Source organism: Cygnus atratus, chromosome 5 (genome assembly GCF_013377495.2).
Source record: "Cygnus atratus isolate AKBS03 ecotype Queensland, Australia chromosome 5, CAtr_DNAZoo_HiC_assembly, whole genome shotgun sequence".
Taxonomy (NCBI): Eukaryota; Metazoa; Chordata; class Aves; order Anseriformes; family Anatidae; genus Cygnus; species Cygnus atratus.
Window position 1 is genome coordinate 29,532,242 of NC_066366.1, and position 15,700 is coordinate 29,547,941.

Sequence of the window (15,700 nt, forward strand, 5' to 3'; positions counted from 1 at the left end):
GCGGGCGGCCCGGGGCCCGGACATAAGATGGCGGCGGCGTTGCTGGGGAGGCGGCGGCGGCGCTTGCGGCCGTGTGGGCTGTCGCGGAGCGCGGGCGGTGCGCGGCTCTGCCCGGGCTCGCAGGGCGGATAGAGCGGGGCCGGCCGGGCGGAGCGGGGCCGCCATGGGCTCGCAGGTGCTGCAGATCCTGCGCCAGGGCGTGTGGGCGGCGCTGAGCGGCGGCTGGTACCAGGACCCGCACCAGGGCGCCGGGGTCAACGCGCTGCACCTCTACCTGTGGCTCTTCCTGCTCGGCTTCCCCTTCACCCTCTACATGGTGAGCGCCGCCTCACGCCCGCACCGACCGGCCCGCGGGGGCCTCGGGCAGGGCCGCACGGGGGGGTGGCAGCGGGCTTCTGCCGTGGCACCTCGCCTCCGCGTGTGTCCCGGCCTCTGGGGTTGGCATAGCTGCTGGCCCTCGGGTACAGGCAGCCCAAGAAAGCGCCGCTTCTGTGCGAGCTGGCAAATAGCACCAGCATTTTGGGCTGGCAGCTACCCCCTGCTCTTTATCCCCCGGCTTCGATGCCCGGCAGGGATCTGCTTTAGGGGCCGTAACCCAAAAGTTTATTTGGCCGTAACGTAGCGTGCTGGCGCTGGGCCGTGTATTATTGATGAGATGGTACTTTGGCGTTTTGCTTGCCTCCGGGCTTTAGTGTGTCCGTTTGGGAGATTTCGCCTTGAATGTACCTGGCGCTTGGATCGCAGCAATTAAAAATGCTGACCTTTAAACCTAGGAGTTCTCTTGGTGTTTGGACTTAGCTTCAGGAAGGGTACAGTCAGCTGTGACAGAAGGAGGCTCTTTTCTGCTGCCCGTTCTGCGTTGTACATAATTTACGAAGTACTAATATTTCACTTCAGGTTTCTCAGTAGAACAATGTGGTCATTCTAGGTGTGATGTGACCCGTCCTGGGTGTGACACAGAATGCAGTTTGCAAGTCAGCCAGGTCCAGATGCTCTGAGAACATAAAGTAGAAACTGCCTTGTAAAAAATATGAGTTAGTGAATGACACCTTGGAGGAAAAACTGCATAAGTGCAGTTGTGAAGATTTAGAGCTCTTGGGTCTTGTATTTGCTTTGTGAAAAAGCAATATTTAAAACTGGAATATGAAATGCTGAGAATTAGCTCCTGTGGAAGGGGAGGTTACAGCCCTGTGCAGTTCTTAATTCATATTGCTGTGTCTTGGAAAAGGTAGCTCCAAGGCTTTTTGTTTGAAAACTTTAGACTGCTGGCAAGGAAACCGCAGGCTGAGACAAACTGCTTTTAAAACCAAAGTTGATGTGACAACAGCTAGATAAAACTTTCCACTAAGCAGATCCACCCGCAATAAAAACTGAGAGTCTATATCTTCTCAGAGTTCCGCTGAAGATGGGAAGAAGAGAGACCTTTTGGTCTCAAATGCAGCTTTTTCAGAAGTAGTGCTCTTCCGTTTCGGCAGAATAGTCTGTTTAATTAACACTACCTTGCTGTGAAGGCTGCTTATAAAGGTAAAGTGAACGATGTGCTGCATGCGTGGGAGACTTTTGAAGAGGGTCTGATTTATATAACATGTCAGTCTGCTGTCAGCTGATAAATCTGGACCAGTGTTTGGATCTCTTGCTGCTCTTGAAGCAGCAGTTAGGTTTTGGTTGCTCGTACTATGGGGTAAACTTCAGTGTTTGCTTAAACTTGTTTCTTTCCCTGTGCACAGGGAAAAGATGAGCAAAAGCAAGCTGCTTCAGGTTTTGTTGAGGTCAGAGAAATTCTCTTGCTTCATAGCTCTGGACAAGTTAAAGATGCAACAGCAAGTGCCAACTTCCCTGAGAAAAAGTAGGGAGATTAGTCACAAGTTGAAGCAGATTGAATCATATTTGGCTGTTTTCCCTCTTTCCACCCTCTGCAGTTTAAGTGTTGTCTAGACATAAACTAAACAGGCAGAATAGTGATGGTCATCTTAGTCCTTCAGCATCTCTTAACTTCTTGTCAGAATAAAATGGGGTAAATGTTGCGTTGCTGTAGGACATACGTAAATAAGCAGAACTTGCTAAAAAGTCTTAGGTAATCGTAATCTGAATTCTGAGTGTGGCTCACTGCTGTGTAGGAGGGAGTTCCTAAGCTAGCTTCAAATGACTTGTTGCTGGCAGACAACCCTGTGTGTTTGAAAAATAAAGTATATATAAAGTCTTAAAATTCTGGCAGGTCTTACATTCTGTATAAAACTACCTCACGTAAGGAATTCCAAGATGCTGCTTTGATGCATGAGGGCAGCAGTAAGTGTAGTTAGTTCAAGTAGAATCCCTTCAGCAGTAGAATTTTGCCCGTAACTGGTTCTCAAGACTGAATGCACCTTACACGAAGCTAATCGCTTCTTTCAGGTATTATTTAATGCCAAACAGGAACGGAACGTGATCTTTTTTGACTGTGGTAATTCAGATGCGCTTGTTGCTTAAATACTTGGTTTATTGTACCAAACGTTGGTAATCTTTCATCTGTGCATTCAATCGGTTGGTCCCCTATCTTCAGGATAGAATTTGGTAGCGGTTGTGGTTACCAAGCTGTCGTGTATCTGTGTGTTTCTTGGCTTGTATATGCCAGTGCTCATAGGGCTGATGGGTTTAATGCGTGGTGCTAACCAGTTGAAGGAATTAGCAGTTAAATTCAGCTAGCCTGTTTTTCCTTGCTCTGTGATCAGTCTGCCTTCTGAGCTTGGACACATGGAAGTCTGTGGTCTGTGCCCTCAGTGAAGGAGAGCAGACACATAGATGCATATTACAGATCAGGATGCTCTTCTTTTTCATGTGTGTCTATACCTGCTTTGGGAAGGCTGTAGATAATGAAGGAATCAGGGTGTAGAGGAGGAGAAGTGTCTGCCTGAGTGAAGCTGCTTAAGTGTGTACTCTTGGATCTGTGGCTTGGCAGCATGTGTACAGTAATACTGCTTTCTAGACTAGTTGAATGTATCCTGCTTTGGTAGTTGTGTTCAGTAACGGGTTCAGCTGCACTTGTTCTGCATTTCTGTCATAAGAGCCAATCCCTGGTTTTAGATGAATCCAAAACTCAGGCTGGGAGGAGAAAATATGCCACAACATGAGGAAACTGCACAACTGGGTTGCAGAATACAGTGGTAGCGCTGGAAAAAGGTGCCCTAAATCCAGAGGCCGATGTTGTGCACCGGTGTTGCAAGGGGGAGGAGAGGGGAGGAGGCTACCAGAGGCTTCCCCGGTCGGAATGCTGTTTTCAGCCCCACCACGTGTGCAGGAGGGGGCGAAGTCTTGGCTCCCGCACCCAGGGAACTTCGCCAGTGGCTGATGATGAGCCAGGAGTGTACCTTGCTTGGGGTGATGGGCTCGTACCTACAGAGCTTGTCTCTCAGTCAGGCACATTTACACAAGAGTTCACTTAATAGACTTCTGATTTCCTGACTTGTGTACATAGCTATAGCAGTAGGTCATGCAAATGTAGCTTCATGCGAAAGTCTCCTCAGAAGGTCTTTTCTAGAGGAGTTCCTGAGATAAGTGTTGTTTCTTAAATGAAGAGTTCAAGTACTTGTGTGTATGATGAGAACCCCCGGTATCTCGCGTTGTTCTAAGCTACGTCTAGGGTCTTGGCTATTACAAGTTTTGTTTGTACGTTCCAAGTTTCAGTCAAAAACTGGATAACTTGTAAGTGAACGTGCTTCCAGATACCAGCAGTTCTTAAGGGTTCTGGCTGTTCATAAACAAATGGTGACAGAACCAGATCTGCTCTTTCTGGATCATCTTTCCTTTTCTCCGGTATGATTGTGTCCATAAAATACTGGCCTTAAATGCTGGAACTTCAGAGCGTTTCACAAGGTAACTATTATTGTTAAATGAATACTTGATTGATGGCACTTACATAAGGGCTTCCAATCTGATTTAGACTGGGAGAGATTCCTATGAATGTTCTTAACAGCTAACACACCTCTATTCTGAAAGTAATTGGGAAACTTCATTGTGTCTGTAGTGTCTAGCTAAAGCTAGATGTCTCTTGAGAAGATCCATAAAGTTGTCTTTGATTCTTCATAAGTGTGCAGCACAACCTGTGATGAAGTGGAACTTCCTCTGTGTCCTGGCACTTCTGTGTTTGAAATGGTGACTCAAGATAAAGACACCTTTGCGGTTTAAATGGGAGTGTTTTTAGAGTCCTGTGACTGGTGGTCTGAGGCTTCTTTTCTGGTCTAGGTTGACGACTGAAATCTAGGAGTGCTCAGGTGTTTGCCACCCACTCTGCCACAAAGCGTGTGCTGTGGTACAGCTGAGATGGCCTTGCAGCCCGCTGTTTCCAGAAAGGACAGCCCTACTCCTCATAACTGTGCATTGCTGCATCTTAACTTTGTTCATTGCTGCTTATTTATCTGATCAACTAATTTTACCACCACTGCATTAAACCTCAGGTGTTTCAGGAAGCTGCAGCAGTAGACGACTGGTTGCCAGTTACAGGTTTCTTTCTAGCTGGCTGTAGGAGCGAGTAGCCTGCTGCAGAGAGTGGGACTGTGCTTTTCATTGACAATGAGGTGACAGTACAGCAGACTTGTAGTTTTAGTTTAAATCACACCCAAATAATGCCTTGTAATGTGTGCGTTAGAAAAGGAGAGAGTAAAAATGGAGTGCAGTTCTCTGCTTTCTGTATATAGTTTTTATCATATAGGGGAAAGATGAAGGCAAAGTAACCAGTCTTGAAATAACTGATTTTTTTTTTGAGATAAGAGTCCACATATGTTAGTATGCATTTCATAAGTTGTCTTGAAAGGTATAAATTTTGAAAGTGAATGCTGAGGGAAAGGTGTTAGAAAGTTGGTGTCTTCCCTGCTGCTTTCTTCCCCACCCCATGTTCTTGACAGAACTTGACTTCCCTTTAAGGTACAGGGAAATACTTCTAGCTTAGAGTTTATCTAATTTTTTATTTGACTTGTTCAAACACAGGATGGCTGATGTTTTCAACAGAATGTAATTAAAGCAGGCAGTTTTTGTATGGTCATGTCTAGCTCTCTTTTCTCCTATAAGAGCTTCAGTTGTGACTGGTGCTGTTTGCTGTTTTTTTCCTGGTGCCGATGAAAGTGTCCTTAGTGATGTGCAGTAAAATGAGAGTTTCTGTGAAATACTGTTGCAGGTACAGACCTAGAGCTTGTTAGCAGGCACTCACTAGTTATAACCTGAGGATTTTAGTGTGTTGGGCCCAATAAAAATGCTTGTGAAATTTCTCATGAAAACAACTGCAATGAGAGCTAGCTGGAGACTTGTAGGGCTTAAGCATTCCTATTATAATCTTGACAATCCTGTTGTATAGGATACTCAGTTACACTGGTCTCATCAAATGTGGTAAAATGTCACACACAACTTAAATTATACTACAGTTATATTAGGTTGGAAAGGATCTTCAGGATCCTCAGGGCCAACTGTCAACCGACTGTCACTACCAAGTGCCATCACTAAATCACCTCCCTTAGTGCCACAACCACACGTCCCTTAAATACCTTCAGGGATGGGGCCTCCACCACTTCCCTGGGCAGCCTGTGCCAATGCTTGGCCACCCTCTCCATGAAGAAATTCTTCCTAATGTCTGATCTAAACCTCCCCTGGTGCAATAATGTCACTTTAAGTCGCCTTGGCTTGTGGAGGAAAAACCCCAAATGGAAGCTGGATGTTTATAAGTTTGGCAGAGAAGAACAGGGAAGGCACCAGTGGTTTAGGTTGAGGTGAGGTAACACTACCTCTTGAGGCTGGGATGCAGAGAAGTTGCTGGTACCATAGGTAGTGCTGCTGTACCACAGTGCAAGACTTAACTAAGCCATGATCAGATAGCATGTCCAGCGTGCTTTGCTCAAATTTCTTCTAATTCCAGTATATACATTCTATCCAGAGAGGAGTAAGTCCTAATAAATACAAAGAATGAAAAATATTGAGTTGTTATATTGTTTTATTTCTAGCTCTCTGCAGTCCTGTGGAAATGGGATGTGAGGAAAAAAGCACCCTTTAATTCTTTGTTGGGTTTGATGCAAGTTGCGTTCATTTTCCACATTTTGTATATTGTTCTCAAAGCTTTCCTTTGCAGAACAGGATGGTAGATTTGACATTTCACAGGATAAACTGGATATAGTGTGTGACCTTGCCGCTGATGGATAGGAGGAAAGAAATTTAAGAGCTCTCCAGATAGTTAGAAAGTATAGGCTTGTCTCTTACAGACTAACTTTGGTCATCTAGTGTTAAGCTGATTGCAGAAATGGCTTCTGAGCAGTGGGCACTTGTAAAGGAGAGGCCAATTGAACTTGTGTTTGTGATTTGGTAGCAGACGGCTTAGCAGGTACAGGAAGATTAAACATTTTGCCAGAGTTAATGGGCTTGCCCGTGCTTGCAGAAAGCTAGCTGCCTCTGAAGCTCTCTGAAGCGTTGCATTTCTGGAGGAAACCCTTGTTGTGTTGCTCCAGGGGTTATGGAAGCCGTTAGCATCGTTGCGGCTCCTGGTTGCTTATTGATGCCTTTTTTATGTGTCTCTGTTTCCTCTTTCTTCTCCTGAGGTGGTGTTTGGTAAGTGAATATTTCCCTATCCATAGGGTCTTGTCCAGCTCAGCATGAACTACGGCAGGCAAAATCTAAGTTAGCATGCCCCAGCTTAGTTTGCCTGTCCCCTTTCAAATGCTGTATTAGGTGTTGACTTGTTTTAGAGGATGGGATGTGGGTTAAACTTGATCTCTTTAAGAAAAGAAATCATAATAAGTAACCTCCTTCCTGATAGATTCTAGACTCAATTATTTATACTTGCTTGGTTTGAGAAATGTTGTGTTGATTGATTGGTTTTGCTTCCTGCCAGAAAGTCAGTGGCCAGATTAGGGATTGGTTTTGTTCTGAAGTCAACAGTCGATGCAGTATTTAGAAATATTTATTCCTTTATCCCTTTTGTTACTACAGTATTTTGTATTTAGAAATCTTGTCAAACAGTGTTTTTGCTAAACTCCCAGCTCAAATTACTTCCAGTTCTTTCAGGACATTCTCTTGAATATGTAGAAATACTAATGTTTTAATCACATATCTGTTAAAAGTGACTAAAACTGGCTCAAGGTGCAAGATGTAGAGGGCTTTCTGTCTTACATTCTGGTCATGTTCCCTTTCTGCAGGATGTGCGTGGACCTTTGATCACCATAAAGGCCCCTCAGTTGCTGAGGGTTAAATAGGGAGGGTGAAGAGATGTATGAAACGAGCTGGACTTAACCTTAGAATAGGAGTCTAAAAAGGCAGTTTACTCATTCTTCTCGTCTGCTGAGTTCATGTTCGTGCTGGGTAACAAACGCCGTTCAATTCCTATTGTCATTTGTCTGTGTATAGACTTAATGTTCAGAATGTGATATGAAACTGTACTAGCAGCAGGGTAAAGGACAGTGATGTAGCAAAATATTTGAGTACCCAGCCTCGTGTTGCCTTTGTGAGGAAAATGGTGTGTTTGTGGGTGGTGTCTGAGAATTAAAATTCATTTCTTTTAGTGACTGGGCAAATGAAGTGGCAAAAGTATAAATACAAATAAAAGGTAGAAGCCTTGAAGTGAAAACCGGAGTTTGACTAGTATTCTGAACGCTTTTCAAACAGCTCTCAGGCTGCGCTTAGTATCTGCTGCTGAAGTGACTGATCTGTAAAAGCCTTGTGGGTCTCAGCAAAAGCTATATGAGAAGTCTTAATTTTAAGTGGAATTTCCTAAGTTGAATTTAGGACTGAGGTTATTTGTATGGCTTTTGGCCACCTCTGACACAGCTGAAAAGTTCTCTTCAGAAGGTCTGCATTGGCTGCCTTTCCTTGGGCATGTAATGGTCTAGTACAAATGTGCCTTGTAGCATGTGGTCTTGCAGGCTGATGTGGGCTTCTGCCTCAAAGCATGAGCCATGAATGTAAACAGACCTCTTTTGTATGCAGGTAGGGGAAAGTTAGCCTTTTGTGACTGATCCATATCTCGTCATGCAAGAGTAGCTGTTGGAAGCTGACAAGCTAAGTCAAAACATCTAGTTTGGGTAGTCGAGCAATTAACTCCCATCCACCATGTTGTCACTCACTTCTTTTTTTCTCCAAAAAATGGAATTGATGTTATGTGCTAGCCCTAAAACAAAGTCTCACTCTGTGCTTAGCTTAGTCTTGAAGCTGCTTAAAATTTCTTCGTCTTACTTACTCATAAAAAGTAATTGAAAATATGGTGACATAAAAATCATGCTGGCTGTAGATCTCCTAGTCTTGGTCCCACGCTCCAATAGTCTCGGGAGAAGGAGAATGAGACTTAAATTTGGCTCTCAAACATGAGTGGTTGGTCTACTTAGCAAGCTACCGTGGTGCTTTGGTATCTTGTAGTCCGGTGTTTTTTAAAATCTTGCTGGACTTCTAATAATCTCCATGCAGGGTTTGACTTTATAGTGTGTGTATGGCTTTTTAACTTTAATTTTTAGTAAGTTCAGTATCTTCCGGATGAAGGAAACTGTTAAACTCTAGGTAGCTGTATGTATTCGTATGGACGTTTGACCTCATATTCACTAACTCTTCTTCTGCTCTTCTTTTGAAAGGCCCTTCCTTCTTCCATGATGATAGTAGCTGTCTACTGCCCGGTAATAGCAGCACTCTTTATCGTTTTGAAGATGGTGAATTACCGCTTGCACAGGGCGCTGGATGAGGGAGAAATTGTGGAGAGGAATGCCACTGAGCGTATGGACAGAGGTGCAAAAACAGAACAAAGCAATGTTTCGGCCAAGAGGAAAGACAGCAATGGGCCCAGGTAAGGTGTCTGCCAATGCTTGTGTACTGCTGGAAATGATAAACAGTTACACTTTCATCAGGTGTGTAACTGGAATGGTGATTAAAATAAACAGGCTTTCAGAACCACAGAGGTCTGCATCTATATTCCTCAGTGCTTAAGTGCAATATTAAAAACCAGACTTTTTTTACGTATTGGGTTTGAAATGATGGCTTCATGTTAATTTCCTGGTTCTTCCCCCAGAGGAGTTCTAGAACAGTATTGAAAACGTTGGAAGCATTGAAACAACAGCATGGAAAATATGTGCTGATTAGGTTGCTAAATACTTAATGAACACAACCAGAACAAGTAATCTTATTTCAACAGTAGACTTGTTTTTAAAAATTGTGCTGTCAAAGACTACATGTTAATCATTTTATCACCAAAATTAATGTCTGATCTGGATTTAGTTTACTTAGTTTTACAAAAGCAAGATCAGATACAATGCTTGATTCCAGTTATAGGCTTTCTTCAGGAGAACACTGTCCTCTCTACTTAGAAATTCTGGAATTGCTCAGCTCAGTAATGAAGGTGATGATTCTGAAGTACTGTCAATAGGAGGTGATTCCTTTCAACAGATCTTTGCTGTTGCCAGCATTAAAAAAGAGGCTTCCCTCCTCTGACCAGTCTACGTGAAGAGCAAAAGATGACTCATCAGCAAGGGCAACCTAACCAGTCTGATCAGACTCCGGATGTGTTGTGAGCTCTGTTATCCAGGCCTCTGCTTGGCTGAAGTTAATTGAGGGCATCCTAAGAGTTAGACTATATGAAATAAATCAATCTTGAATTCTTAGCTTCTTAAAGACCTTTCTCCTTTCTTCAAGTTTCAGGTACTAGTAGCTATGAATTGTTTTCAGAGTGAGGGATTTGGTAGACTGTCCTGACTCTTAAAAGAGTTGTATTTCTTAATTAAAAAAAAAAAAACACCAACACACCTCAAAACCATGAAACTTTTGAATAGAGGCACTATGCTATAAGGAACGTAATTAAAAGAAGCCTCTTATCCTGTGTATTAGGAGGCTTAACGAAAGGAAGTGTTCGTGTAGTGTTCTTTAAAATCTTCAGCATAGAAAGGAGAGGATTTCACTGTGCACGTGGATAGCTTCTCTAGGGATGGGTCTTAAGTTCTTCTGTATCTGCTCTCAGCTTAGTATTGCTTGCAAAAACCATGTCTTCGATTCCTTTAAAGCTGGTATACAGTAACTTACTGTATCAATCTTTTATAACCTGACCCTTTTTCCATTGTGTGTTTGGTAACTGAACCTGCTGACTTCAATTGTGACTCCATTGAGGTTACCATACACCCTACTAAAACTGAATTAAGTTGTTTTGGCAGAATGCTTACCTAAATGTATACTAATGTTGATTCTGCTTAATAAAATTCATGGAAGTAAACTAGTGGTCTGTTCTGTGTGAATGTAACCTTGCTAATGTGTGTTTTAGATGTGATCCTTGGATTTTTTTTATAAGCCATGTAGGTTTTGCTTCCAAAACAGTTGCCAGGACTTGGCAAAGGACTTTTTTGTACTACTATTGTGAATTACGTTTTGGATATTTCAGAATCTCTGTTTTTTTCTGAGGAGCAGTGATTGTGGGCCAAGTTACTACACTAAAGCATTTGTGAGCTCAGACATAGAGGTTAGTTTTCTGTGTGTCCTGCTTGCCAACTAAAGTTTCATTAACTTTATATGATCCTTGTTCCCACTTTCAGGTCTCTTAACTAGAACTGGGAACAAGGTCAATGCAGAAATTACGGAGTTACTTTTTGGTAAGTGGGATGTGCAGTATATACTAATCTTTGCCTGGAAGCTCACAAGAACACTGGGGTAACATTCAAACCAGTAGAGGAGATATAGGGTGAGTTTTGAATGTTGAGCTATTACCTTACTATTAAGTTAAATCAGAACAGTAATGGGAAAAACTTTTTTGAAGAAACTATGTATAGGGTTTTGTTGTTGTGTTGTTTTTTTTCTTTAATTCTGCTTTACTAGCATAGGAAGGGTATAAGGGAGACAGGTAATACAGTCTGCAAAGATGTACTAGATTTTTCACCCCACACAGACCCTCCTAGGGACCACTTCAGATATTCCTATTGATATTTTTGAAGAATTAAGTGATAGACTAGTTTCTGTGCAAGAAATGTGTTGAGGATTCTGTTTAGCTTCTAAGAACTGCTCTTTTTTCTTTCTGAAGTTTCACTTATGTGAAATAGTGCTTTCAGGTATCTGACAAAAATGGTGTGCTGTCATTTGTAGGCTTACGTGGGCTGCTTGTTTATCATCTGTTCACGTTGGTGTCTGAATAGAATCAAACTCAGGAGGGTTTCTAATTTTTCAAAAAAAAGCCCTTTAGCTTAGTTAAGCAAAGAACAACTTGCTGTTTCTTAAGAGGTGATTCTTTACCCTTTCTCATACTCATACTCCTTACGAATTTGAAATTCTCTAGTTAATATCTCTGAAAGAATGTTGTGTGTTTCAAAGACAGGACTGAGTTGTTGTCTTGGTTCTGTAACTTCTAGTGCGATTGTTGACTTCATACTTACTTGACAGGGTGGTGTTAATTACGCTTCAGCTTGTGTGAGGTTTCATTAAAGCAAACAAATATTGGGAATACAGGCTCCTAATCTTGCGTAGAAGAAACAGTGTAAGTGTAATCTGTTAGATAGTATCAGTGGACCCAAACAGATGTCTTAAAACATTTAACTTGTAGTCTTGCATTTGGGCTTCTTGTGTCAATGACTACTATGACTTACAGCAGGATAAAGAAAGCATTAACTTGGAGACATTGCTGTCCTTGACATCAGCCAGTGTGGGAGAGCTGAATTTCACGTGTACTTCTCTAAGAAAACTGGCAGCTGGAGCATGTGGTTTCTTAATTCATTGCCTTGACGTTGCATACACTGCTTAAACAAGTAGAGCAAGGAAAAAATAAAAAATAAAAACTATAATCTCTATAACTCTTGCTTATATCTCTGCTATTTTTATCTCCTTGCAGTTTTCTGTGCCTGGCAGAGCTCTTCTTGATCTTGGAGTTGTTTTGCTTTTTTCAAGTTTAATATTACTACTTCAAGCTTTAAAGAAAAAGTCTCTTGATACTTGAAATTGTTGTGATCTAGCATATTCAGTACATGCTGTGATTCTTCTCATATAATAGCAACTTTACCTTTAGCCTGGCCTCGTTTTTCTAGTCAAGTCTGGTCCATCTCAGTCTTTAACTGGGCCCATTATGGGGCTATCTAAGTGCCTGCAGAAAACAGTAAGGTGAGGAGGATATTTTTAACAGTGAGGGTTTTTAACTCCCCTCACCCAGCTTTCCAGAAGATGATGGAGAATACTTTCTTAAAGACATATGATTTAGGATGATACTGCATTTCAAGTATGATTTCATGGGTCTGCAGGATGGAAGGAAAGGAGCTCTATGGGCACAGGAAAGTGTTCAAAAGAAAAGAATGAAGCCCTTCCTCTGCTTTGTTCTGAGATCAAAATTGTTCGTTCTAAATTCTCTCTGAAAGTTGTAGTCTGAGCATCAGATTCTTTAGCTAATCAGCCTAAGTCAGGTATTACACTGAATTGATTTAGGCTGGCAGCTTCTTAAGGCTTTCAGTTTGACACGCTAATAAAATAGCTGCATATAGTAAACATGCAGGCTTTGGATGCCTCCTCTGTAGCAGTCTTGGTTGCAGGTAGCTGGACATAATTTATTCGCTCTTCTCAGTTTGTGTAGTAACTTCACTTCTGTTTCTTTGCTATTCTTTTCAGTTTGCAAGCAACCATTTGCTCTAAGGTATGAAGTTAGCAAACTGTTAGAAATTGGTTATAGGACTTGATAGCAGGAACAAATAGCAACTATGCTGGCAGTGAAATTGTCTCTTAAGGATGTGGGCTACAATGGCATTTGGAATCTTCTGTGCGTACAATAGTTAATCCTGGAAATCTGTACTTCCTGCTTGTTCCTGCAGACATTTTTGTTTTGTTTGTTACTAACTTCTGTTAATCCTTTAGTTTCTGTGTGCTGTCACAGAACACAGCAGCTGTGCGTAGACTCCTCTTGCGTTGTATTGTTGCTTATGCTGATATCTGGTGGTTCCCTCTTAAACAAAATTGCCTCCTTCCCTCACCCCTAACTATCCTCCCTAGTTCTGTGCATGAAAGCTGATTCATGTTGCCTTATTTTGCTATTTCAGAGGATGACCTTTATTCATTTGGAGTGTTTCTGAATAAATTATTCAAATGAGGAAGAAACTTCATCTTTTTGTGACAGGCATTATATGCGATTTCTGTAGAGATCATAACATATGCTGAACTTACACATTAAGTAAGAAGGTTTTAGTTAAAACTAAACTTTTTATTATGCCCTTAAATGTTCTTAAAATATTTACTTAAGGCATACTCTGGCTACAGCTGACAGAAATTAAAGAAGCTGAATTCTAAATCTTGGTTTTTTTTTTTTTTACCTGATTCTCCTTTAGCATTATTGATAAGATTAGGTCAGAAAGGGCTTGGTAAACAACCAGGAATAAGAGCATGCTTATGTCATGCTGCTGAGCTGTACCAAAATGGTAATTTTTTTTGATTTGCCGGAGTTGGACCAGGACCATATTGTTCTGCTGACTCATGGCTGGTTGTCTCTTAAGCTGGCTTATTTTTTTACTAATGTGATATATTCCTAACTTCAGACATTATTTTTGTTATCCCTTTGATGCAGGAACATTCAGGTTGTAGAGTTAGGTATTGAGTGGCCTCTGTATGATCTGGAATGGTTTCCAGGGTTGTGCGCCAACATTGTGCTCTTCTCTCTGAGATTATAACAGCTTGAAATATACTATGGTATAAATTGTGTTTCAGGTCCTTTAGTATACTGACATTGTTTATAATATCCTAGCTTGATGTTCTTGCGTTTAAAAAAAAAAGTTATTACATGTCGGATTTATTACATCTATGAGACGAGCTGTATATTAAGTAAGGCCTGCTGTGCTTCCTGTTTGTTTCCCATTCTCCAGAGGTAACACAGGGTTACATCTTTAGCTTCATTTTTCCAAATTGAGAAGGATTAGACACGGATTATTTCTCCAGCACAATGCTGGAGTGGACTTGTCACAGGCCCAGCTTGCTCTTGTCAAAGGCAGGTATTTACAAAACAAACTGAATTATGGTGAATTATAATTTGGGGATGTTGGTCTAGAAGATACTTTAAAATCAATATTCGTTAATCTTGAAATGGTTAAATCGCTGGGACAATATAATATATGTACTGCAACTTAAAATGCTCCTTGGTAGGGCATGCCAACTTTCTGAAGGAGGATTTTTCCTGGTAGGAAGAAGTGGCTTGTGCCCTTAAGCCCTCTATCTTTGTGCCTTTCCAATAACTTTCACTGATAGTGTGTGGCTACTTGGTTAACCCATCCTTACTTTTGCTCCTAGGTCCAGTCTAAGGTAAACTTTTTGATCTGGGTAATGGCAAATCCCTTCAATTTGAGTCTTTCCCCTGCTTTTTAAAAGTGTTATTTAGGACTCTTTCTGACTTCTGGATATTCACTTTTGGATAGATGATCCAAAAGCTATGTGTGTCTGTGTGTAGACAGAGAGAGAATTTCATACGCCAGCATTTCCAAATACCTATGAGTTCCTAATTCTTCACACTTTTGTGCTCGCCAGTGACAGTGAAGCTGCATGAAAGCAAGCAGTTTCTGTACTAGGAAATGAGGTGTTCCAGCTCTCCTGGAGGTTTCTGTATCACATTGGCAGTATTTACCTAAGGAACTGGGATTTATTTGAGCTCCTGACTTTTGAAAAGTTTTAAAAAAAAAAAAAAAAAAGCTTTGAATTGCTACTCAGTGTAGACAGACTTTTTCTATGTTTAACTGGTAGGTTAATTATTTTTAATCTTTCTCTCAGTGACCCTGGTGGAGGGATTGAGATGTCAGAGTTCATACGAGAAGCCACTCCTCCTGTTGGCTGTAGCTCGCGCAATTCTTATGCTGGAATAGATCCAAACAACCAGGTAAGGATTAATGCTCTTGCAGTTGTTGTTTTAGTACTGCTGGCTTTGTAACCTGTAGTGTAATCTTTGCTGATATTTTTCTAATTTAGTTTTACTTTCTTTTTTGATTGTACTAGGATCAGCAACTCTACCTTTCTGTATTTCTTAACTGCCTTATTGGGATGGCACTCCATTCTCCTAGCTGCATAGTTCTTGCTCATTCCCATTTTGTGTTTGTTCTAGGAACAGCTAGATTTTATGTGGCAACATAGCAGAAAGTATTCTTTTTGCTCTGTTAGCTTTCTTCTGATTTAGTAGATCAAAATGACTCAGAGCATGGTCAGATATAAATACCAAGACCTGCTGTCATGGGATCCTGTCATCGTTTTGGTATCAGTGAGTTGCTGTATAGCTCAGACTGTAACTTCATCCATGTGTTCTTTGTTTTCCCTCCCTTACTTCTGTTTGATCTGTCATTTAGATACTTTATTGGCAAACTTCAGTTGCACTGGTTTCTGAGGAGGCTTCTCTTAAGTCTTAGAATGTTTCCACTATTGATTATCTCTTGCCATGCTAAATTGCTTTTTGAAAGTCATTATTCCTGGCAGTTCAGACTCTGCAATGTAAAAACGTTGATTTGATAGAGCATGAAGCAAGATATATTGGTGGAAATAGAAAGACTAAAACTGCTAGTTTTTTGATAGCCCTAGCAAAATCTTCACTATTTTGATAACTCAGGGTCAGTTAGAAAGCAATAAATAGGGGCTGCTGTATACCAGATGGAAGGGCTGGAACTTGGCCTTTTTAGGTTGCAATGCAGCTTCATTATGCTCTATTTGTCTTCAGTTTCACTGGGGAGGCTGATCTGTTTCCTTATTATGTCTGCTAGATGTATGCATTTGACTTGTACAGTGCTTCCTGTGC

The 15,700-nt window shown here is 41.4% G+C and overlaps 1 protein-coding gene across 6 annotated transcripts in view; it reads left to right on the forward strand.

Moving 5' to 3' along the window:
- Positions 1-15,700, forward strand: part of PCNX1 (pecanex 1) — an 85,970-nt gene continuing 70,270 nt past the window's right edge. For 5 of the 6 annotated variants that reach the window (XM_035539516.2, XM_035539512.2, XM_050710964.1 and 2 more), the window contains exons 1-3: positions 1-316; positions 8,571-8,779; positions 14,692-14,797. In XM_035539516.2, coding sequence (XP_035395409.1) covers positions 164-316; positions 8,571-8,779; positions 14,692-14,797 — 468 coding nt within the window. In that variant the 5' untranslated portion in view covers positions 1-163. Of the gene's footprint in view, positions 317-8,570; positions 8,780-10,508; positions 10,566-14,691; positions 14,798-15,700 lie in introns of those variants that run through there. The other variant, XM_050710966.1, reaches the window with a different exon arrangement.